Source organism: Macaca mulatta, chromosome 13 (assembly GCF_049350105.2).
Source record: "Macaca mulatta isolate MMU2019108-1 chromosome 13, T2T-MMU8v2.0, whole genome shotgun sequence".
NCBI classification, from domain to species: domain Eukaryota; kingdom Metazoa; phylum Chordata; class Mammalia; order Primates; family Cercopithecidae; genus Macaca; species Macaca mulatta.
In genome coordinates this window covers 74,267,663-74,294,263 of record NC_133418.1, presented here as the reverse complement: position 1 = coordinate 74,294,263, position 26,601 = coordinate 74,267,663, and the positions used below count along the sequence as shown (strand labels likewise).

Genomic DNA, 26,601 nt, shown 5'->3' with positions numbered 1-26,601 from the left:
CCCGCCTTGGCCTTCCAAAGTCCTTGGATTATAAGCATGAGCCACCATGCCTGGCCTGACCTTTCTTAAACACAAAGGTGAGGCCATTCAGGTCATTATACAAATTTAGGGAACTCAATGGCATATTTTTCCCTTTCTGATGGAGTAACTTGATAGAGTAATTCATGACCAGTTTTAACTGACAAACACTGAATTTATTTGTAGAAGGAGACACAGAGGTGAAGATAGAGGTATAGAAACAGTTTGGAGTATTAATGTGTGTAGTAATGAGAACCCATGTATGAATCGTCTTTTCCAATTAAAACAAGTATAAAAACCTTTGGGGGAAATTAAATTTGAGCCTATCCTGGCCTTCTGTTTCATTCTGGCTCTGTGCTGCTCCATATACAAATATGACCTGATTCATGCATCCTCCATAGGCATATGGACACCATGAACACTTCGCACTGTCTCTCCAGACTCATCTGCTCTGCTATTATCACAAAGAAAGGCATACATTTATTTGCTCTCTGCGTCGTAGAACACAGAGAAGCTAACTGTGTGGACCCCTAGTGCTCTGCTATAGTGAGTTTGTTCATCCTCATCTGTACTTCCTTTGGATTTGCAGATGTTTCACTCCATCTAGCCTTTGGGCCACCACTCAAGGACGCCTAGGGTTACATTCCTTCTAGTTTGAAGCTTCTATTTCTTGGCTCCTCGCCAGCCACAGGTGTTCTTGATCCTACAGCAGGCTTACACATCTAGCAGTATATTGCTGTAGCTAAAATGACTTTGAGTTTCACAAAAATCACTGAGACAAATGAACTGAAACGTACAGAGTGCTGTCTGAGTGAGAGAGGTCCTCCTTATTGCCTTGAATCTTTGGTAATCAGTATCAGGCATTACCATGGTCAAAACCAGAAAAAACAGCTCTGACTTTATCATAATAATAACTGACATTAGTGAAGAATCCTAAACTTGACCAAGCATTTGCATATATATTGTTCTACCTGGTTTTTGCCTGTTGAGCTACAAGAGGAGTAAAGGTTATCAGGGATACATGCCACAGATGAAGAAACTACAGTTTAGGGCTACAGTACCAGAAAAGGGTAGGGTCTTATTGTAAGTCCAGGTCTTCTGAAACATTGTTAATTGTCAGTTAATTCAGACTGACATGCACCCTGTACACTTAAAGTGGCAAGTGGCCAATATGTACAGCTCCACAATGACAACATACAGGAAATTTTGGAGAGTTGTGGCTAGTTGAGAAAAGTAATGGTAATAAATGGTAGCAAAAATCCAAGCAAGTTAACAAATTCCTGGGCAACTTGTGCAATAAGAGACTCATCTGCATAATAACAGAGTAATCTCATAAAGACAAAGTCTATTTGCTTCCATAATAACAAATATTAGGTATTCAAATTCTGAAACATAAGTAGAATTCTTATGTTCAAAACTTTTTAAATTTGATCAAAATGTTTTTACCAAAAATCAACATCTGATTTTTAGATATAGCAGTTACTTTTCAATTGTCCCCCACAAAGAGATACATCAGACACTTGTATGTATCCAGGGCCCAATCTAATACAAACCAGCACTTATGTGGGACAAGTTGGGGAGAGGCAACCCCAATAAGATAAGAGTTTAGACCTTAAAGTTTTCCTGTAGTGAGTGTTGGGGAGTTAATATTGTTATCCATATGAACAGAACAGATAATTCTTTCGATATTTTGAATTTTTTTTTTTTTTAAGACAGAGTCTTGCACTATCACCCAGGATGGAGTGCAGTGGCACAATCACTGCTCACTGCAAGCTCCGTCTCTCGGGTTCACGCCATTCTCCTGCCTCAGTCTCCTGAGTACAGGCGCCCGCCACCACGCCTAGCTAATTTTTTGTGTTTTCAGTAGAGACAGGGTTTCACCATGTTAGCCAGGATGGTCTTGATTTCTTGACCTCATGATCCGCCCGGCTCGGCCTCCCAAAGTGCTGGGATTACAGGCGTGATGAACTTTTGTTTCTTATTTAAATTTTGAAACAAAACTGCCCCCCAAAAGTTTTTTTTTTTTTTTTAAAGTATGATTCTGCAGCTTACAACAGGAAGACATTTTGTTTGTATGTTTGGCCACAGACTGTGAGGAAACCTGGTAGGCATGCTAAATGGGAAATAATAAAGTGAAATTGCTATGGGAGTGTATAGTAATCCATCTTCTTTTAAACCCACTCTATGCCAGTAATATTGTGGCAGATGGGGTGTGAGTTCAGGGATATAAATCCATGCCAAGCTAACTTCATCTAATGGCTTTAAATATTTAAATTTACCTTTAGGTAAAAAGTGGGTACAAATAGTTTCAGTTTTTTTCCTTTTGCCTTATCCAAATGACAGCCAGTTTAAATACCTGTGACATTCCTTATAGCAGACAATTCTGTCACTATTACAGGCTTCATTTTTTTTACTCACTGTGTAATGCTTTCTGGGACTGAATATGGATTTGCAGGGGTTTTCAACCTCACATAAAATGCTATACCTTATACGTGCATAAACAGTGCAGTTTGAAAGGTGCTTTTTTTCACAAGTTTTTGAACCAGAGTGGCTCCATCTTGAATAGGGTTGTGTAAAATAAGGCTGAGACCTATTGGGCTGAGCTGCATTCCCAAAAGGTTAGGTGTTCTTAGTAACATATGAGATAGGAGATCCACACAAGATACAGGTCACAAAGACCTTGCTGATAAAACAGGATGTGGTAAAGAATCTGGCTAACGGGCTCAGTGGCTCAGTCCTGTAATCCCAGTGCTTTGGGAGACCGAGGCGGGCAGACCACGAGTTCAGGAGATCGAGACCATCCTGGCTAACATGGTAAAACCCCATCTCTATTAAAAACAAAAAAAAATTAGCTGTGCATGGTGGCAACACACCTGTAGTCCCAGCTACTTGGAAAGCTGAGGCAAGAGAATCGCTTGAACCCGGGAGGTAGAAGTTGCAGTGAGCCGAGATTGTGCCACTGCACTCCAGCCTGGATGACAGGGTGAGACTCCGTCTCAAAATAAATAAATAAATTAAATAAAATAAATAAGTTAAAAGAAAAATAAAAAATAAAAAAAGAATCTGGCCACCAAAACCAAGAAGGCAATGAAAGTAACCTCTGGCCATGCTCACTGCTCACTATATGCTAATTATAATTTATTAGCATGCTAAAAGACACTCCCAACAGCGCCATGACAGTTTACAAATGTCATGGCAACGTCAGGGTCAGAAAGTTACCCCATATGGTTTAAAAAGGGGAGGAACCCTCAGTTCTAGGAATTGCCCATCCATTTTCTGGAAAACTCATGAATAGCCCACCCCTTGTTTAGCATATAATCAAGAAATAACTATAAGTATACTCAGTTCAGCAGTCCATGATGCTGCTCTGCCTTTAAAGTAGGCATTTGTTTATTTCTTTACTTCTCTAATAAACTTGCCTTCACTTTACTCTATGGACTTGCCCCAAGTTCCTTCTTGCACAAGGTTCAGGAAAACCCTCTCTTGGGTTCCAGATTAGGGCCCCTTTCTCGTAACACTTTCACATCTCTTATTCCATTTGATCCTTGTTGCAACCATTCACAATAGGTAGAAAGCTTATTATTATCCCTACCTGACAGATGAACAAACTACCCTTCTGAAAAGTTTAGTTACCTGCCCAGGGTAATACAAGCAATACAAGAATAGTAATGTCAGCACTTAAGCGTCTGACTCCCAGGCTACTTCTATTTCTGATGCACCACACTCTCCTATTTTTACTAAAACCTTCTCAATGACAGTAGTAGAATAGATAGAGGAGTTTAGAAATGACTGTTCTGGAAATTAAAAGAGATTTATAAATAGGGAACAAGTAGCAGAACTTATGCAAACCTGTTATTTTTCTCAAACAGTGTACAGAACAATTAGACTTTCTTTCCCAAAATAACTTTTCTTATTTGAAAGACAGTTGTTTTTTTTTTTTTTCTTATTTCAAAACAAATGAACATTTATTTTGGGTGGGGCAGACCCAGTGGTATAAAGGGTAAATATAAAAGAACAGCTCTTTCCTATAATAGGTCTTTTTAATGCAGGTGAAAAATTGGCACCGGCTCTCAACTTAGATATAAACAGGATAAAAAAAGGTTATCGCTACCGGCTCTCAACTTAGATATAAACAGGATAAAAAAAGGTTATCGCTACCAGTGGTTTTCTGTGTAGCTTGAAAGGACAAAGTAGTATAAAGCATACACAAAAAAATTTACAAACATTGCTAAAGAGCTTTTAAAATATTATGAACTTCCTGGAGTCAAATCACACTCTTGTTTTTCCTTAAGTATCTGAACATTTCTGTATTTTTTTTCCTAAAAAAGAATTCCTTCTGTGCTCCAAAGATGGAATATTATTAATATCAATAAGGTCACCACATCCAGTTGCTATAGTGTAATTCCCTAACTTAGGTCTCCAAACACTTTGTTCTTGCAACATAAACTATTCTTAAGGAGAAATGCAGATACTTAAAAGCAGGGATCCCTCCTCCAGATCAGGGAAGTGTAAGGAACTTTTCCTAAAGGCTAAGGAAATTACTGGCTTTGAGAGCTGAATGAGTCTGCAAGTAGCCTGTTTGCACCAGCCAATGATTGATTGATAGGCCAACCCCCAATCACCCAACCAAGTACTAGATTTGCCAAAGCCTGTTCTACATACCTATAAATGCAAATGTTCTGCAGAATACATATAAAGGACACATAGCAATTAAAGTTGTTAGTTGTATTGTTTGAGGAGGACTTCAGGAGCTAAGAAGATAGAACCAATATATAGATGCTATGCAAGGCATAGGGGAGAAGAGAACATATAGAAAGTAAAGTAGAAATATCCAGTTCCTTTGCAACTACCAGAAGTGGAATTTTCAATGTTATACAATGTAGTAGAAAAGTAGAAGTTTGATTAAGATTTTTTATGGAATAGAAAGTGTTTTATTTTATGAAATTTCCCCTCAAGATTAAAATAAATGTTAGATTTTCTCTCTAGATATTCAGAAGTAATCCTTTCAAATATTTTGGCAAATATAGATGGCAGCATTTCAATACTGCCATAGACCTGGGTTCAAATTCTGTTTCTATCACTTGGTGCTATGTGAGAATGAATAACTCACTTAAACCTTCCAAGTCTCCATTATCTCATCTGTAAAATGGGGGCACTAATAATTCATTGATCTAATTGTTGTGAGGATTAAGAGACCGTATGTGTAAAACAGAATACTAAAATTGAATTTCTGACTGAAGTGCCAACACAGTCAATATCAGACAATGTGAGAATGAGACAGACACCCAGATTCAACATTTATAAAGGACCAGGTAAAATACTGGTTCTAAGGCTCTTGAACCCCTCAGCTACATCAAGGAAATAATAATAATAAAATGGGTCAGAAATGGGAAGGAACGATATCTGAGAATATTTTTTGAAGCAGCTCTTACTAGGCAGTGAGTTTGTGCTCCTACATTCTAGCTCCAAGCCTAGCAAGGCAGGTCTCAGAGAAGGGTCTCCTGGAGCACTTGCTTTGTGTTCCCGACTGTTGGGGGATGCAGAACTGGCACTTGACATGCTGAGAAAACTTTAAAGAGCTTGAGATGGAATGGAATGGAAATGAGAGCATTGGGAATAGGGTGCACTTCCAAGGTTGGGGGGACAAAGGATCCATGGAATCTCCTCATGGGCCACGGTGGGCCCCATGTGCATGACAGCAAGCCAGGCAGGGCTGCCCAGACACAGGGCAGGCCCATGTGGTAAGAGTCTGTGAGGAAGGAGCAGAAGCATCCCCCTACACAGGGATTAAGGTTGGAAGGTCCAACAGAAAAGCCTTGGATGAACCCAAGAATGCACCAGGAGAGGAGGAATTCAAGGGATCTGCCAGATCCAGAGCCCCAGCATCAGTTGATGTGCCGTGTCAAAAAGCCGTAAAAAGATAACTGCAGGAAAAGGCAGTAGCTGAACTCGCCGTTTCCCCTACTGCCAGTGACTGACCAAAGCAGAGTGGAGCCTCAATTTTGAGCTTTGATTAGTAACTCAGATTGGCAGTTTGTAATTTTAATGAATGCTATATTTCATAATATAAAATTATTATATAATTATCTTAAAAGTGAACCCAAACATTTATTCTAAATCAGTACATGGTACAAATACCTTAACACAATACATTTTAAAGTGATGGGTTGAGGTTAAAAAAAAAAAAAAAAAAAAAAAGATATTATAGCTTGACCATATTAGGACATCATACTTATTTAATGTAATCCTTGCACATATAAGCCCTTAACATGATGCATGACATATAGGCATGCATAAATGACATAATTGATAATAATGAGGATGACAGTGACAGTAACGAAGGTAATTTATTATATCTTTGAATAGAGAATAAAGACAGACCCAAGCTATGAGATAGTTTTTCTCATGAAAACACTCAGTTTTCTACAATACCACTCTAGTGATGTGTGTGATTCACACATGTCACAGCCAAAAGACATTTAATGTCATTTTGGACATCATTTTGGGAAACTTAGTTCGTTGGGTTTCACAAAAAATACAGGGAACTACACATGTTAAAATTTTTAACTGTCAAAGGGCTGTTGTGTTATAGAAATAATGGTACATTAGTACAGGCCCTTATAGTGTTTGAATTCTTTTTACAGTCCCAGGACTCTAAGGGGAAGCCAGCGATGAGAAGCCTAAGGAGTGTGTGTATTGTGGGTAGTGGAGTGTGAGTGGGGCGTGAGGTGGGGAGAGGGAGGAGAGAACTTCCCACAGATAGGTTAGGAATATTGATAACTAACATCATACTAGCCAACCTCTAATAAACTTGAGATGTTAAATGGGCTCTGCTGTACTAGGGAAGTTATGGGAAATTGGTCTAAATATTTCCGACACCTGTCAGATCCAAATGAGTCTTACAAGCCCTCCTAGTCCTTTTTATAAACCCGTGAGCATCAAAGAATACACTGACAAACCCTGTGTATTCTTCTGGGAATTAATTGAGATAAGATACCACGTGCAAATATTTATAACAGTACATGAGATATGACAAGCCCTTAGAAATGATTAAAATAATTTCTATTTAGTATTACTATCATTATTGTTCTGGTGAGATGCTTAACCTCCCTAAGCCTTGTGTTAGTTTCATCACCTGTTACATGGCGATAAGTATAGCAATTTCACCAGTTTGCCACAAAAATTAAAGAGAAAATATATGTAGCTCTCTCACCTGATGCCTAGTAAATGTAGATGAGGATGATTATGATGATGATGGTGATAGTGATATGCCCTGCCTAAGGAAATACACAAAAGAAATGGTAGAGATGCTATTTCACCCAGGTCTTTCTGACCTCAAAGACTATGTTATTAATTATAATGCTATATGCTTTTTGTATTGTCCTTAAGAACAACCAAAATAATTAATTTCAAAGGCCAAACAGGGGCCACTTTTAAGAATGGACACAGAAAACCACGTTCACGTGATGTCAATGGGGAACACTGGTTGACCTAATGTGGTTCCTGAGGAGCACTGGAAGTGCCCTCTAGTGCATGAAAAAATAGAGCCACAACAGCGCGATGCCATTAAAAATGCACTTTCCTGTTTCGGTAAAGATGGCAGATTTAGCTTTTGAGCTTCTCTACCGTGGGGGCAGCAACTTTGTTTTAAGCCCACCCAACTTTCAAGTCGACTTCCATGTTGACCCATGGCTCAAGAGGAATTGGACGGTATATGGGATGGAAGCTGGCTTTCTTCTGGGTCATGCTGAAACAGGGCAGGGGCTGCGTTATTCCTGAAATCCAACTAGATGAGACAACTGCCCGAAAATAACAGTGACATTCCCTTTTAGGATCTATAGTAAACAATTGTAACATTGCCCAGATGTCAGCCTGGGCCCCTATGTCCATTATAGATCTAGATGATTCTGGTTAGTACCCTCGCAATTGCACAGAAGGTAAAAATCTAGAGTCCTCCTTCTCCTGGCATTTCCTGTGAATTCCTGGGAACCTCTGACTGTTGCTTGGCTTTGCTATCTCATGTACTTCCTATATATAAACAAAGTCTCTGTCTCCACCCAAAAACAAATGCTGCTCACTCGAGCATTTATGAGTTTCACCATCTAAATATTTGAGTATCACCTAGCACCTAGTATTCTACCACCTTGAAGAATTTAAGCCCTATCCTCACCCCCTACTCCAGAGCAAGGCAAACCCAATCCCTTAATTCTTGCACAGCAGGTTAAAAATCACAGTTTTTGAGCTTTTCATATCTTCATTTATAACCCAAGTAGCCTATCCCAATATTTCTTTAAACAAATCCAGTAAATTCATATTTGTATAATGTGACTCTGTCTCTTATTTCCTCATCCTGGCACAGGGAGGACATCTGTCTTGATCAAATGTCCTCTTCCAAGAATTTGGCACTAGAACTGCTAAACTTCAATGAATCTTTCTTGGGTATTTGAGTTGATCAGGGGTGAAAAGCCAGGTCTGAGAAGGCCGTATTTACCAATGTTTACAAAAGCAGAGAAAACTAGTGTGCAGAGAGGGACAGCAACAAGGGAATGCTCCTTGGGCAGCCGATCGGAGGCAGCTCACAGCCCCAGTGGGGACCAAGTGAGGCTGCAACACTGACTTATCGCTAAGAGCTTTCCTGAATATGCCTTTTATGAAGCCCAGCGTTGATCTTTCTCTGTTCTTGTCCGTGGGTTCCTTGACTGCTATACCCTGTCCCTTTCCCCATCACTTGTCAGTCTCAATGGTTTTATGCTACCTGAACTCCAAAGACTTTTGTATAAGTCTCCCTTCAACAAAAAGAGGGAGGTCTCAGAGCCAGGAAAACCCTGAAGATTTAAATCCTACTTGCATGAGAGAGATATTGTCAGATATCTGCCTTCTCAGATGGCTGACAAAGAGCTCTTGACCAAGAAGCTCGAATTCTAAGAAGACAACACAGCACCACTCCTGGCATTCCCTAAAGAGGGACTTGCAGTGAAGGCTCATCTCTGGATGAGGCTGAGGTCTTGTGAGCCATCACCTGACTCTTGAGAACTCAGCTCTCAGCACTTGCAGGTACTTGCTTCTCCATGACACAAATGTCACCACTTCGAGGAGCTCAAGCCATCTAATCACCACCGTGCTGGTGGTAAACTGTCAGCGTGTCGTGAAAGGCATCTGGGCATAGGATTGAACTTTCCAGTAGCCTACACTTGGCTGTGGGAAAAGCTGAAGAAAGCTATTTGTGCCTGTGCACAACCTCCCTGTGGCTGTTCTAAGCATGGAAGCCAAGGCCTGTGGCTGTCAGAGTTCAGCCAGTGCACTGGGTGAGAAGAAACCAGCCCCAGGGCTTTATGCATCTGCAAATGGGACGGGTTGGCACCTTTAAAGTTTCACCAAAAGCAGAGTCCCCAGGTGGCCCTCTCACTACCAGTCTCTATCTCAGGTCTCTGACTGATCACACCAATCATCTCCAACAATGAATCCACGTAAAGCTGCAGATTTCTTTTCAGTGTGTTGCTGCAGGTTGTCACTAGCAGTCGATTGAGATTGATATGAGCAACACAACTTGTGTCTTCTGAGCTATGGTAAAGAAGTGTGAAACTGGGATAGCTGTGCAGGCCAATGTCTGTGGAGCATATTTCTCTCATATGTAAAAGGAATTGGTCAGACCAGACAATCTCCAGGATCACTTATAGTTCCTCAGTTCGTATGATTCTAATGGTGGGAAGAGAAATTTCAAATAATATTGTTGGAGGGAGTTGATAAAACTAAATATAGACAACTCGTAGTTAATGTCAGAGAAATTCAGAAACAAGTAAAATGGGTGAAGGATTTTTTTTTAAAATGATTTTAGTAGAGAATAAACAATTTAAACTCTGCTGAAATACTGTGAACTGGGTCAAGAACCACAGGGAAGCAGAGGGAAGAACTTCCAAACCAACTGTTGGATGGCAAGTCCCAGATAATTGCATGGGAAGGGAATAACCGCATGGGAAGGGAATGTTTTAATCCTACTCTCAACTTCCCACCCCCTTAAGGTAGGATTAAAACACACTGACAAAGGCTTTACAGTAAAGAGAATAGATTGAGATGAATTCTGCAAAACCCGGGGATTCAATGGATGTGGCAGAAGAGAAACAGTAGTTTCACATCTCTACCTGTCTTTCAAGTAATTGCTCTATAATTCTCGTGTAAGGAAAGGAGTAACAATGTCAAGTCTTATTTCTACATACTCAGAACCTTATTGTCTTTGTTCTATACGATGGCAATTGCCTCCAAAGTGGTGTCTTTTTCCTGAGCCTTGGCTCATCCATCCCACTGAAGCCAAAGGAATAATTCTAACGAGCATTGTGAACTCTCCTCTGCTGCTCAAAACCCTTTAATTTCACCCTTCCCATCTTCGGCATGGCATTCAGGGCCCTTCAAAATGAGAAAATTACCTTGCTCCTTTCTCAGCAGTTACAGATGGCCTTCCAACACACAGCCTCCTTCTCTTCCCTTTCAAGTTCAAAAAGCTACCTCTGTGTTCACAGCTAATTGGACTAAAGAAGCGAGCCTGGCCAGTAGCAGCAGGGCAAAAGCTTATGAAGTTATAGCCTAGACCCAGGTCCACACATGGTATGAAATCCTGTATTGGGGGGAACTGGAAAGTGAGATGAAGCGGTGAGTGGACAGAAGTGGAAACATACACAGGAACAAAAGCCATAGGTGGAAGCCACGAGACAGAAGAAGCCAAGAGTGGAAGAAGCCAGGAGGCAGAGAGAAGCCATCTCACAGCAGTGCCAGCCAACAGAATAGAGCGAGGGTGGCTGCACTGCTGTCCTGGTGGGGCAATGGATTAGGGAGCAGTGAGCATGTGTATCCAAGGGAACAACCAAGAGGATGGCTCTTGAGATCCCGGTATGACTCCAAGAACACAGTTGTTATCCTCTGTGTGGCCTCGTTGTTCAACAGCTGAAAGGGTTTCTTGTCTCTCTTACTTCCTACAGGATCCTTAAAATAATCTCCTACAAATGGAAATAATGTGAATAAATCTCTTTCTCTTATAGACTAAAAAGAAACCACACACACACACACAATACTGATAACCCCCAAACAACAACAACAAAAACTAATAAAGGTGGCCTAACCACAGGACAGCAGAACCGCAGAACCTTCCCTCCATTTCCGGTGCCGTATCCTGCTCTACGGCTAAGCTCAACATCACTCTTCCATGAATATTTTCTATTGAAACAAAGTATCTGGCCAAGACAGGTGGGCTGTCAGATGTCATGTGTGGTGAATCTACAAAGCCTGGGCATGTTTAAACGTGATTATGACTTTGAACAGAATCTGGTTTACTGAATGACTGCAGTAAAGATTTGTCAAGTAGCAACATGAAACGGTATAAAATGGAGGGGATATGTGTTTTATTCAGGATTGGAGAAGGCAGGGAGCTGAGTAATAGCGACTGGTCAGAGATCAAGAAGAAAAGAGCAAGAATAGTATTTATCTTCAAATTTTGCTTAGAGATTGAGTATATTTGAAAAGAAAGTCCCTGTTGAGTTGTTTCTGATTCGGGGACCTTTAAGTGGCTTGGTAGTAGGATGAACAATGGCAGACAGTTCCCTTCAGGGTGAGATTTAAGGAGGAATAGGAGGAATGTTGAGGAGGAGACAAATGGGTGGTGATCGTGGTAAGAAGGAAAAGGGGCAAGATCAGAAGACAATGCCAGAGCTCAAAACCCTTGAAGGAATTTTGGGTTTGAGTGAGAGAATAGAGGAGGAAGAAAGAACAAAGTGCCCTCTGGGCTGACCTAGATGTGGCCCATAAATAAATCACTGTACTCAGTTTTACATAGTTTTGCTAGGCGGCCACCTGAGGGCGCTCTATGCTACACAGCTGGGAATCTAATTTTCCCCCATCAAGTAAACTATATATCCTCAATTTGCTGAAGGATAAACTTAGGTAATGCCTTAAATAAGGGTACTCATTGAAAGTGGGGGCCAAAAGCAATTCTTCCTCCCTATTTTTCTCTTCAACTAGATTAATGAATGAGCAAGACTGACCTCAATTTAAATCCCTGGGTAATTGCAAGGATTAAATACAATAACCTCAGTTAAATCTATTTAGCATTTAGTAGATATTTAATAAATATTAGCTCCCTTCCATATATATGCACATCCTGACATACAAATTTGCCAAATACAGGAACAAGAAAAGGAACATAAAGAGGAATCGCACCAACCCTTTATCTCTCCAAAGGAGGCAGGGCTCAGAAATCCTGAAATGAATACAAAGCTAGGCTAGGAAATCATTCCAGAGAGCAAATTTCTGCTGCTCCTTTCATTGCATGTTACTGCTTGTACATAATAACCAGAGGGAATAGAACACAAACAGCTGGGAAATAAAGATGAAAGCAAAACTGTATCAGCAGGGAGAGACACACAACCCCCTGAGAATCGAGCGGTGTCAGGAAAGATAAGCTGAACAAGGTCAGCTGCGTGGTATTTATCTTCTGAGAGAAAGATCATTAGACTCCTGCCCATTTCTGATCGTCTCTATTGGGGTCAAGGTGGAGAATGAAATACATGGGCCCCAGTTTTCAAAGTTCTACACTAAAGTCCTGTTCCTATAATGAAACAGAGCTATGGACAAAAGCATGCATCACTATAAAAGCCAACTGTGGAAATTTAGATGTCTGAAAACAAAAGAAATTCTACTTCCCCTTGCAAATGGAGCAGGTTGAGGTTTCCCCAACTCCCGGGTCCTCTGTAGCACGTTTTGTGGCCTTCTGCTGCCCTCTAGTGTCTTTTTAAGGTATAGTAAAACATAAGGAGGATTAAAAAAAAAAATTCTCCCAATAATCCTAACCAGCCAATAATGTGACTTCAGTCCAGGACTGGCAAGACAAACAAAAAACAGTAAAATTCTGAAATAAAAGCAAAACCAGTATTTATACAAAAATTTAAAAGTGAGTTAAATTTGGCCTCAACATAGATCTTGCATTATTTCAGGACTCTGTAGCACATGGCATCTCTATCAGTCAATGCACTTAAAAAAAAAAAAAAAAAAAGATGCCTGTTGTTTTCTGCACATCTCTCTCAAATGATTATTGCCTTGGTTGGTGTCAGATAGGATCCAGAAATCTGCACTTCACAAACATCACTGCATGATTCTCATGTAGTTAAAATTGGCTGACCTTCCTTTGAGAAGCACCAAAGATAGTTGCAATGACTTTCAGCAGGGTGGAGAGTAAATCTGATGTTTTCTTTAATTCTTTAAGAATACAATCTATTGACCAAAATAAATCAACTTTATTTTTCCTGCAGCTCAATGCTACGTGATTAGTATGCAAAGAAAACGCTGCTGTCTATGTCTGCGCAAAGAGTTCATGTAGAAGTTCTCCTTTATGAATAAACCCCTCTAAAATCCAGTAGCCATCCAGGTGGAAAAAAGAAACAATGCCTTGTTGCTCTTACTCACCCTTCAAACATCCCTCAAGCATTACTGCCACAAAAAAAGCTTTCCAGGTGATCCCAGCTTCGTTTCAATGCCCCACTACAGCTCCACAGCATCCTGTCCTTCTCTGTCCTACAAGTGCTCCTTCAATGCTAGTGTTCTCCTAGAGACAGAGAGCTTTCCATTGCAGAAACCCTGTTGTGCTCTTTCCTAAGTCAATGCTCCGTAAATACTCATGCTCTGGCCAACGCCCACAGCCACACTTACCCAAAGTGGTGATGATGGGAGACAAGAGACATCAGGTCCCACAGCAGGCTGTCCTCAAACTCCCTCTAGCTGATGGTGCACATGATAAGAGGCAACAGGGGATGACTGTTGCCATTGGATCACACACCCAATTTATCAGCCCAAACTTGGACTCATTTTAGAAACTTGCTCTTACTTTTCCACAACGCAGAAGGTATTATTCTATACTAATGATTAGCCCCTTCACATGGGAAATTCACAAGAAATTTTAATTATGCTTTTTTAAAAAACACAAGTACAGTGAGTTCATGACTATATATCTTAATATTATGTAATATGCCATTTTTAAATTCATAAAGTGTTTTTTTCTTTATTATGGGCAAAGCCTGTTTTATCTTCAGAGTCATGCATCATTTAATGCTTTAATAAAAATTAACTCTGAAGTACTTAGATGTGTTAAGTACCCCCACCAGAAGGAATCCTGGACTACAATCTCCTATTACCTTCACTTCCATTTGTTAATGAACAATACGCAGATATTTACTTCTCAGGAGACAGTGTCCTAACTATCTGAAGAAATACAATCCATTGTTTAGCATTGCTTCTCTGAACCCTCAATGTGTATGTGCATAGCACATACTTCAACCAATTATGAACTGCTTTTTTTTTAGCCATTTTAATCTCCAACAGAGTATCCCTAATTTCCCGAGAAGTTCACTTATACTTACTGATGTCTCACCTACACAAACAGGGCACTTTTTGCTTTAGCTTTGGTGGCTTGGTCAACACACTGAATTTTACAATCTCTCCCTTTCTTTTGACAATTACCACCTGAGCTCACTGTGCTAAACAGGGAGGGGCACATGAAAAGTACAGAAGAAAAAGCACTTCAACCAGAGAGAATAAAGAGAAAGGTTTGGCCTGTAAGAAGCACTTCTTTGAATTTCATTTTATTTTTTGAGCCAAGCTATTAGATTTGTGGGTACAAATAAGATCTCTTTGAAGATAACGAGAAGCCCACTGTGAAAGAAGGGAGATGACCATTCCTACACATTGTATGTGTTGAACAAATGAAGTCCCAGGATTCAAAATATATTCTGCAATTACAGAAAGTGAAACACTTTTCTTTCTCCTTTCACCTTATTTAGAAAGAGCATTTTTCTCTAGAAAGAGTTCTGTTGAGGCTGGGTGCAGTGGCTCACACCTGTAATCGTAGCATTTTGGGAGGCCGAGGCGGGCAGATCACCTGAGGTCAGGAGTTCGAGAGCAGCCTGACCAACATAGCAAAAACCCGTCTCTACTAAAAATACAAAATTAGCCAGGCGTGGTGGCGGGCTCCTGTAATCCCAGCTACTTCAGAGGCTGAGGCAGGAGAATTGCTTGAACCCGGGAGGCAGAGGTTGAAGTGAGCTGAGATTCTGCCACTGCACTCCAGCCTGGGTGACAGAGCAAGACTCTGTCTCAAAAAAAAAAAAAAAAAAAGTTAAATTTTATCTTTCCATTTTCCTAACTCCCCTCCCCAATGTATCTACCTTTTGAATCAAAGGGAAAGATCCCATCAATAAAATGAGCAACTCTTTCCAAGAAAAATTATGCCTGCAATGACATCTGTGGGGCTTTGTGATGCATCAGGATAGAGCAAAGAATCCATGGGGTTGGGGGAGGGTGTTGGTGTTGTTTTATCCCTGGGCAAGTCATTCAAAACTCAGATTTTCTACATTGAGAATAACATGCTAATAACACCTTCTGGAATGCCTGTTGTAGTGTTAAAGGAGATGGGATACACACATATATTCTTAGTGAATCACAAAGTGTGATTCAAATAGAAACTTCAGTCATTTCTCTTCTATTATTGACATGTTTTCTCAGCATTTTGTCACGTACATTTGAGAAATGAAGTATCAATAAGGAAGAGAAACGTATGTTAAGACTTTCTTAGCAGCTGGTGAAAGAAGCATTCCCGTGTGTGTGTGTGTGTGTGTGTGTGTGTGTGTGTGTGTGTGTTTGTTGGGATGGGGGATAGAATTCACTGTTGTAGACACAGGGTATCTAAGGCAGGCTCAACTCCTGTCGGTCAGGGAGTCTGACAGTATCTAGGAAACCTTACCAAGGAAAGAAAATTAATAAGCTCTAGAATAAGCTCCTATATATGTGGTTCCCTGACTCCAAATCAGTTGAAAACTATTGGGACTTAAGTAACTTACAAATGCCTTTTTAATAGCCAGACTAGTATTATATTTTTCTAACTTTTTACATTTTAATCATGCGTGCTTTCTTAGGTGCGGCATTTTTTGAGCTGTTATTAAAAATACATAGGTTCCTACCACATTAAAGGGGAGCAGAGACTTGTGTGTTGTATTATTAATTATGTGCTGAAAATGAAATTCTGGTCAGTCTTTGCAGAAGGTACAAACACACTCCTAAGCAAAGGATTTCCCATGTGAAGGGAGACCGTGAGGTGCAAGGCTGGCTACTCGGACTTAACATGCACTTACTCTTGAGGTCTAAGTTCCTGGCTCCGGCGGTGATTTGCGTTGTGATTTTTGTGTCAATCTTTACAGTGTGGAGGTTGCTGGTGTCCCTTGATATCATCACATTGTGCCACTGATTGTCATTGAGAGGTTTATTTGAGCTTCCTTTGATGAGGTTAGCACCATTTCCCAAATCAAACACGTAATGTAAGTACCTGGGAAAAAAATGAAAGGGGAAAGTGCCATCACTTTTTAAATTTTGATGAAGCTAAAGTAGATATTACAAATGGAGATTTTTTTTTTTAAAGTGGTTCCATCCTTACTAGAAGTCATGACAATGAATTACATAGAAACTCAGCTATCAGGAAGGTAACAAACATTATTCTGTTTCAGCAAGGAGGATTATTAAGTGTCTTCACTAAAGGAAATGGTGAAAATTATTTTTAAAATCATAGTCTACATTTAACTTTATGAATTTGGAAAGTAATATCTTTCACCACACATTTCCTATTTCCATAATTCCCTCCATCCTTTTCTAACCACTGAAATGGCCATTCTTCTCATTCTTGCACCTGCTTTTCTCCTCTATCTCAATTCCCTGTTTGAGTATAGGGAATGTGTACTCATCCTTCGACAACCAGATCAAACAGCCACTCCCTGCTCCACACGTTTTTCTAATTTCCCTGAAGACTCTCCTGAGCCTTTGCATGTGATCATCTCAAGAAACATGTCACAGTGCTTTTCTTTTCTATTTATGTGTTCATCTACAAACCCTAGGATTGTGTGTTGGTGTGTGTGGGTGTGACTCGGGGTGGTAGAAATCTGAGATGTACATAAGGGTGGTAGAAGTATATATATTTATATCTGTGCATGGCACGTGATGTAGCATATTGTAAATATGGAATAATATTTGCTGAATGAGTGAATAAATGCTCCTATCAATTAAAATACATTAAATTTTCCTCACAGTTTTAAGGAAAGTTTACATAAATCTTCCTTTCTAAATTCACTGAGGAACTCTGACATAGAATGAAGTTTGAGTTAAAAGGATTTTTTGAAATTTAAATAATCTGCATATTGAATTGGCTATTTAATTTAGCTTAGACTATCCTACAAACTTGTAGCAATGCTTTTGTGGAATTACACTGTGTGTAGTCAGGAAGTGCCCAATTGAATCGTAAGATTCATGAAAGGCCTACCATAAATTAGAGCCTGATGTAATTTGTACCTCGTATGTGAAAATGTAGGTGCAAAAAACTGTCCTGAATCCATATTAATTTAAGATACCTAAGAGGTGATTTAAACAAATGCATTCTTCTTTGTCCTCCACCTACTCCGGCCCCCCGCCTTATGAGCCAGTGTGTTCTTCTTAGTGTATATTTTTGGTGATGTCCGTTTTTCCAGTTTTATTTCTTTGTTATTGAACAGGCACGTACTCACCCTTTAACTAATTCAACCACAATAAAGTCATTTCCATCCCCACTGTTATATAGAATTAGTCCATCTAGGGATGTTGTCTTGAACTGGAAAAAAAGATGCATAGAAGTGTAGGCTTGCAAGGTAGCTAAGGCAACATAGCTCGATTTGGTCTTGAAGGTGACAGGATCTGCTATGATGTTCCTGAAGCCAAATCTGGCATTGAGCTCACAGTAATCTATGTCGCCATTTTTACACAGATCAATGTATGCCATTCCATTAAATGTCAGGCTCTGCAGGTGTCCAATGAAGTTGGAGGGGACAGAAGAAAGATACCGTCGTTCTGTGATGATGCCAGTCTCTATGTTATGGAACTCCAGCCTAGTATGATCACCTGCCATTTGACCTAAAAGAGAAGATAATATGAGATTATTTTCCATATCTGAAAGGCACTTTCAACTTTAGGCTTTCATAGCAATATCACATTGTAAAATACAAGGAGCCAAATACCTCCTTGGTACTCAGTTGTATATAGTAAGAACACTTAAATGATGCTAAAAGGTAAGCCTGGATTATGTAATAAAACATTCTAAGGACAGGTTTTAATCTGTCCAAATTTTAGTCTTAACAAAAAATTCCTCATTAACAAAAGTAATGGTATTTTAAAATTTATTTTATTTTATTTTATTTTATTTATTTTATATATTTTTTGAGACGGAGTCTCGCTCTGTCGCCCAGGCTGGAGTGCGGTGGCACGATCTGGGCTCACTGCTCACTTCCCCACCCGATTTGCCATAATTGGAAAATGTATCAAGTTAAGCCATTCCATCATCCATGTTAATGAAAATATTAATTAGAGCTAATCCTAGAATCAGCCCCTGACAAAATGCATTGAACCTTTTCTCCAGGGGTAGTGAAGACTGAACAACCACCTATGTGTGTCCCCTTCAGCCAGTCTGACAAATTTCCATCTCTATAGTCAAGATAGTAAAATATTAGATAGCATTTTAAGGAAACATCTGTAAGTAAAATTTCGATGGCATGCTTTGTGTTGTGCAAGAAAAATTGTTTATATATTTGGTTAATTGTCTTTGATGATTATACATGTATTTATGCACAAAACTCCCCTGAACTGTACTTAACCCTATTTCATTTTCAAACACTCTTTATTAGTTTTAATCCTGGAAACAACATTCTACTCATCCTTGGCATGTTCTCTTTTCAGTCATTGGCTTGTTCTGATTCCCTTTCTGCAAACATTTTTAAAACAAAAATGTCACCATAAATAATTGTTTCGTTTCTTCCTACCCTCACCACCATACCTCCTGATTGTCTATCTGATGCAAAAGTACCATTACATCCTTGCCAGTTCTGGTTTTTCCTGTGACATCATTTCTATCTTCTCCCTCAGTTCTTCCTGTTCAATGACCTCAATATTGTTCTGTGGGAATCTACTTCTTTGGTAACAAATAAAATTAATATTTAATTATTTCCAAATATAAATCTCTAAAGACACCAGCAACATTGAATTAAGAAGCTAAGTACAATGAAGAATATGAGAAGCTTAAAAAATGGGCTAGGCACGGTGGCTCATGCCTGTAATCCCAGCACTTTGGGAGGCCTAGGCAGGTGGATCACCTGAAGTCAGTAGTTTGAGACCAGCCTGGCCAACATGGTGAAACTCTGTCTTTACTAAAAATACAAAAAAAATTGCCAGGCATGGTAGTGGGTTCCTGTAATGCCAGCTACTCGGGAGGCTGAGGCAGGAGAATCGCTTGAACCTGGGAGGCGGAAGTTGCAGTGAGCCGAGATGGCGCCATTGCTCTCCAGCCTGGGCGACGGAGCAAAACTCCGTCTAAAAAAAGAAAGAAAAAGTCATGTGGGCCTTGCCTTGATTTTTATTCGATGCTACATTAAAATATGAGCCTTAACTCAGTGAACCCTACCCTGATCCTGAAATTACCATGTTTCATCTTAAAGGCTCTATTAATGAAACAACCAATAGTAAAAAAAAATTCTGAAAAAAATATTTCTAACACTTGAAATTAAACATTACCCCCAGTTGTCAAGTTCTTAGCAGCTCTAAAAAAAGGAAACACCAGTTAATTCCAGACTAAGGAGTTCAGCAACAAAAATAAGACAGTACCCATTTTCCTTTCTCAAAGGAATAGGATATGCACAGAGAGCACAAATAATAAAAAGGTAGTAAAACAGCATTGAAGCAACTATGGCCCAGTTACATGAAAAAAAACATTATAATTGCAGTAATGGCAGATATATTTGTTCATTGGGGAGAATTAGCTCCCAAAACCCATTATTTGATGACTAAGAAAATATTAACTAATTGTTGCCTTCTTTAAAAAACATTATTTTTTCTCAGGATTTTACTCAAATGTTTAATCCTCATCAGTAATATAGCCGCTTCTACTACTGTAGATATTTGTTGATTAAATAAGAAAAAAATTATAAGACTTTGAAGGGGAAAGATTTTAATGTTCTAATCATTTAAAAATGCACTACCCAAGGAGAGTTTGGAATTAGCAAAATGCCTCTGATCAAAATACCTAAGGTATAGCAGATTGACAATAATCTCCAGCAAGACAACAACCAAAACATGTTTCCTAGATGCTGTGCTTGTATAGAAATCTCAATATTTCCAAGTCAAATATTTTTACCAAAATAGATAGCAAGGTTAATGTGTGTTCTGTGTTAGGTTACATTTCTCATGTCGAGCAAAATAACCCTCCCTTATGTTCACTTGTTAATTCACCTAAAATTACTGATTGTGTGGTATATGTGTCAGGTGCTAGCCTTCGTATTGGAGAACTAGTGTTGAGAGGAGCAGAAAGGGCCCATTTTCTCCAAACTCAGGGTCTATTGGGGAAAAGCAGACAAAAGAGGTAAGGATGTAATTAAATATATAATAACAAAACTCAGAGAAATGCTATGAATTTCATGAATGGGGTATTGTGTTGCTTAATGTGAAATGGAAGAAGATGCCTAATTTGATATTTAAGCTAGATTTGAAGAATTAAAAAGAGAAAGCTATGCTAAGAATCAGAGAAAGGCAATCAAGGGTGGATTCCAGGAAGGGGAGACGAATGAAGGAAGGCTTCTGGATGAGAAACAGCTAGAGAGCATGGCTGGGGAACTGGGAGCAAGTAGGTTGGTGACTCACATGGAATTGAAAGGAGTGGGAGTGCCAGGGTCCAGATTTCTCACAGTGCTTCTTATATTCAGAGCTAAGGAGGATTTGAAGCAGGGGTTAACCATGACTCGTGTGTGTGTGTGTGTTTATTCCCTTTATGGGTGCAAGAGATTGGATAGTGAACTATGGCAGCTATAGTAGAAATGAAAATCATCAACAAAAAGATAATTTTACAGATATAATTTCTAGGGTTTACTAATGATGTACAGAATGATAGAAATGAAGGGAATGGTGATGCCTGGCTTCCAGGCTTGGGTAACTGGATATATGTTGAACGCTGTTCCATAAAGGACATACACACAGAGATATAAAAAACACAATTCTAGAATTTTTTAGACAGACTGGATGATGAGTTGAAGCCCAGTGACTTTCCACTTAGGGATTCCACATAATTCGTACAACCCCTTGTCATCTACGACCTAGGAAATCTCCTTCCTTGGGCTTCTCTGCTGGCAACTACTATCCTCATGACCCTAGGTGATGTGCAAACATTCCCAAGAACAGCCTGAATATGTACTGCCCTGTGTTCCACAGATACCTGACTTAATAGAATTACTATAAAACTTAAAGATATGGGAAAATGTAGGACTTTGCATGAAGAGTCTCTAGTAGTTTCCTTTTGAAAATTCTTCTCATTCGGTGATTTCTGACTTGCTGTAAAATTTAATAAGAAACTCCCATTGCTTCTCTGATTTATGGGTGGCTTCAAGTGGCCAGTAGGATATTTGAAAGAAATATCAATCTAAAGCTTTCATTGCCACATTTGGAAGCCTTTTATGTACTATGTAAATCAAGGCTGAATCATTATTATGAATTGTTGGCTTTCATGAGATCTCTGACAAAAAAGGAAGGAAGGAAGGAAGGAAGGAAGGAAGGAAGGAAGGAAGGAAGGAAGGAAGGAAAAAATCAACAATGTACCAAAGTTATTTAAAAAATAACTCAGCATTTGATGTTAAGTCTTAGGAAGAAATAAGACAAATAGTCATAAACTAATCCTGACTTGTTAGTTGGTTTATTGACTGTAGTGGTATGGGCAAAGCGATTTTGAAACTATTTTAGATGCATTATTGGATTAAGCAAATGAATAAATGACATTACTGGGAGCCAGGATTCTCATCTCGGACGAAAACACATGTAAGTATGGAATGGGAAAAATAAACAATGCTGTAGGTATGAAGGTAACAGTGTAAACTCACACTTTATAAAATGTGTGTATGTGTGTGTAAACTCACACTTTATAAAATGTGCGTATGTGTATATTTATGTGTACATATAATGTATATGTCTGTGTGTACATACATTTACATGTATGTTTGGGTGTCGGTATATATACTTGAATACATTTCCTATCTGTCTGCTGAAGGGGTTAAGAAGCAAAGATACCCCAGTAGCATTGAGGACACCTACCACCCAAATCTTGATCTATATCATTCCTCATAAATGGTAATTAAATGGCTAATTCTAGGGGCGAAGTATAGTAGATAAAAGTTGTAACTGGAACATCCTGTTATTTCAAGAAGTAAGAAAAGGGCCAGGCACGGTGGCTCATGCCTGTAATCCCAGCACTTTTGGAGGCCAATATGGGCGGATCACCTGAGGTCAAGAATTCAAGACTATCTGGCCAACATGGTGAAACCTCATCTCTACAAAAATTAGCTGGGCATGGTAGCACATGCCTGTAATCCCAGCTACTTGGGAGGCTAGGACAACAGAATCACTTGAACGTGGGAGGCAGAGGCTGCAGTGAGCTGAGATCACTCCACTGTACTCCAGCCTGGGCAACAGAACGAGACTCCATATCGAAAAAAAAAAAAAAAAAAAAAAAAAAAAAAAAAAAAAAAAGAAAAGAAAAAAAAGAAAAAAGAAAAGAAAAAGAAAAAAAAAAAAGAAAGTACTAAAAAAAAATGAAGGCATGTCATGAGATCATAGAGGCCAACTTAATGAAATTCACACTGGCAAAAATTGAAAAAAACATTTGGGCACCAAAATCATAAGACAGAGTAATTATGAAGTATAAAAACATAGCAATAGTGGGTCTACAACAAAAAGAAAAAAAGGAAAGGAGGAAGACAGAAAAAAAGAGAAATGAAAAGAAAGACCAATTAAAAAAAAGAAAGAAGGGAGAGAGAAGAAGAGTCCTTGCTTGCAGCAGAATGCTAAGCATTGACTGTAAATGTGGAAGGAGTGCTGGAGTTTGAAAATAATCAATTTTTGTAACTCTCAGTGCAAAGATTGAATCAAGTAAAACTCTCCAGTAGATACTAAATCTAGGGCAAAATTGTGATGAGGTACAGGATATGTGCATGGTCTTAATATCTCCCCATAGACAGTTTACTAGTTGAAAGGGACAAATCGTGGTAATTATAAAATGGAGAAAATGGACAACACGTTGACCTAGTGGTCAAATTAAATCACCAAAGACATGGGCAGCATGTGCTCTGATGGGATACTGTACAGAGGACATAACAACAGCAAAGCAGTATTTCATCCAATAATGTAAAATACACATTCAATCATGAGGAGACATCAGATAAACATAAACTGAGTGACTTTACATTAATACAAAACAGGAAGAGATTATATAATTCAACAATGTTAATGTAATGAAAACAAAGAACGTTCATGGAAATGTTCTGGATTAAAGGAGGCTAAAGAAACATGACAACTTAAAAAAAAAAAAAAATAGCTGGCCCTAGACTGCACACTGTGCTGGAGGGGAAAAATGCTTATAGCATATTAATAACATTGAATCAACTGACAAAGCTGGAATATGGATGACAGATTAGAAAAATAAATTGTATCTATGCAAAGTTTACTGAAGTCAGTGGCTTTTACTTCTTAAATAAGGGGATATTCCCATTAAAAAATATATATATATATGGTGAAGTATTTCAGGTTAAAGGGACATTGTGTATGTAACTTACCCTCAACTGGCTAAGAGAAAAGTAAGAAAGAGAGAGAGAAGAGACAGTGAAAGAGCACAAATGTCAAAACAAGTTGGCTTAAATGTTCACAATAGTAAAGCTATAAGGGTATTCTTTGTATTATTTTTGGAACTTTTTGTAAATTTGAAATTATTTTGAAATAACTTTCTAAAATAAATTTCTTAAAAAAATGTTTTTCACCATTCTTCGGTTTTCATCCCTGGTACATCCACTGCAGTAAAGGACTTATTACTTTACATCCTGGACCATCTAAAACACTACCACATAATTAATTTCGCTCAAAACATATTTTCTCCACTTACTCTTCAGTTTAAATGCAGTGACTTCCAATTTCCTGAAAGTCTACGAAATATGAACTCCTTCATCTAGACCATCAACTCATTGGCCTCAAAAGGCCATTCTAGCCATGCCCACCGCCATATGTTTGCAAGAAGCAAAATAAAGCTTCTTAGTTCCCTGAACATTACTCTAGCCCCATCAGCATCATTCTTTCTTGTGTGGAATTCTCTCCTGCATTATCCTTTCTTTAAAGCCTAGATCAAGTATTATCAATTGCTTTAACAATACCTGAAACCAAGTTCCTCAACTTCTCTTCTGAACTCCAAGACCATAAAGTACTCACATCAACCATTCAGTAGTTCATCCACTACTCTATGTAACATATCATACTCCATAATAATCTGTGTTTTATATGTATGTGTGTATTTTCCTTATAATAGCATGCATTGTCTAAGAAAATACTTTCTATAGAGCCATACACTTACTAGGATATTGACGAATATAAAGCAATGGACTGTAAGTCAAAAACCAACCAACCAAAAAACACAAAACAAAAAACAAACATAGGTTCTCTCCTTAGATCTCGTAACACATTCCAATAAAACACAATTCACTTATCCTGCTCGAGTGCCACTTATCTCATCTACAGAATGGGAATATGTGTGCCCTATCTACTTCACAGGACTCTGTAATATTCGGGAGGCACTCAGAGACTTAAAAATGTTCTGTTGTAGTTCTGGCATGATCTTGCTGTTGGAAGCTGCCTCTTCCCAACTCTTACATGTGACCTTAGATCCTAATGCTCATTTCCATGTCTTTTGAGAAAACCTCGTTGTCCAAACTATGGATGCTGATCTAAAAAACAATCCATTCCTTTTCAAAGAACTGTCCTAGACCAAAACTAATGGAACTTCGGCTGATACTCTTCTGCCTTGTAAAATTGTTTACCTTCCTTCCCTAAGGAATGATTCTTTCAAAAGTTTAAAATCCTATAGGTCATATCTCCACATTGATACAGTTGACTGTTCTCTGGGCATGGGGACCTCCTTCAAATTGAATGAACAGACATATATCCACTGTACAAGGACCATTTTGTGCTTTTTACCAGAATAATTAACACGGCTATCTTCTCTGAAAAAAGAAAAAGAAGCTAATATCCCAGTGGGTCATGTGCTTGGAGTTGTCTTCAAAGTAAATAAAGGCACAAGGATTTGTCTTCCTTGTGGCTTTCCTGTGTTTCTAGGGTGGATCTGCATACAGCTCACCTCAGGAATGTAAAAATGGGGGTTGAACTTGACATCCTCAATATTAGAATTTAACCAACTAAGATAAATGGCCAAAAATAATCTATTATAGCTTAAAATGAAAAGGCATTCCATCTGACAGTATGCCAGTGTATCTATCAACTTACCTAGAAGTTAAAAGATAAAACTTGCAGTTTTTCTTGACCAAAACATATACAAAACAAAACAAAACAAAACAAAAAACTCAACAGATATTGGCATCTAAACATGACTGCAATATTTGATGAGGCAGTAAGATATTTATCAGGCCACAAAAATAAAATATATTATAAATTCTTCTTGCACTATTAAAGGACCAATAATATGACATAAAACGTGTCATTTTTGGGGAAAAACACTTAACAGACTGCTTATTTAATAAAATTGTTACTAGAAAAAATCAAATAAAAATGGATTGTGTGTATAAGCTTCAAGTTGTGTACCAGCTTTGGTGTGCAAAGTCACCGCAAGAAATGAGAGTCAAAAGTGTTAGCATAGGAAAAGGCAATGGGGACAGGGGTGCTTACCTGTCATGGCCTGTTGGTCATCCACCGTTAACTTTAAACTTTTTCCACGCCGAACTACACGCACTGTGTGCCACTCGTTATCATTGAGGTTATAGCCGGCAAAAAGAGTCTCGGGACCTTTGCCTGTAGAATATGCCAAACAGTCATTATGGACCCTCAGAATCAGTCAAGCAAATGAACCTCACAGAGAGTGAGAGAAAGAGACAAAGAAGTGGGGAAGGTGAGGGACAGGGTAGAGAGAGAGAAGAGAGGAAGAAAGAGAGAGAGGAGGGAGAGAAAGGAGAGAGAGAAGAGAGGTGGGCTGGACCAATTTTCAAGCCCATTAGAGTCATAGCAAGCAAGGAAAATGACAAATTTATAAACATTCAGGTGTGACCATTTAAGAATCTTTAACCCTACGTATTGATCTATAACAAGTAAATTAACCTGCTGTCATAAATAGGCACAGTCAATATAGAACTGGGAACCCACCCAAATTTAAACACAGATTTTAAAAATAAATTCTCTGATTTTTAGTTACCACTTTCCTGCGAACAAAGTGTCTAGCCATCACATAACCTCTGAGTTCTAGAAGATATCTGACTGCAGCTCATAAGCTAATCATTTTCAGTGAGATAAGTCTTCCAGTAGACTCTGGGAGAAGGTACTATCTTGTGTGATAGCTGCTATTCTGCTCTTATACCTGGTACCTACAGTGCTCAACAAGTTCTTAGGTTCTTTAGCCTCCTAAATGTATGGAACGTTGAGTCTAAAAAAACATAGAAATAAACCTTACAACTAATTGAC

General features: G+C 38.9%; 1 protein-coding gene across 20 annotated transcripts in view; it reads right to left on the bottom strand.

Moving 5' to 3' along the window:
* NRXN1 (neurexin 1) overlaps positions 1-26,601 on the bottom strand; it is a 1,126,307-nt gene that overhangs the window by 570,938 nt on the left and 528,768 nt on the right. For all 20 annotated transcript variants that reach the window (XM_077958693.1, XM_028832104.2, XM_077958703.1 and 17 more), the window contains 3 exons: positions 25,816-25,938; positions 17,598-17,979; positions 16,182-16,372 (listed from right to left, as the gene is read on the bottom strand). In XM_077958693.1, coding sequence (XP_077814819.1) covers positions 16,182-16,372; positions 17,598-17,979; positions 25,816-25,938 — 696 coding nt within the window. The remainder of the gene's footprint in view (positions 1-16,181; positions 16,373-17,597; positions 17,980-25,815; positions 25,939-26,601) is intronic.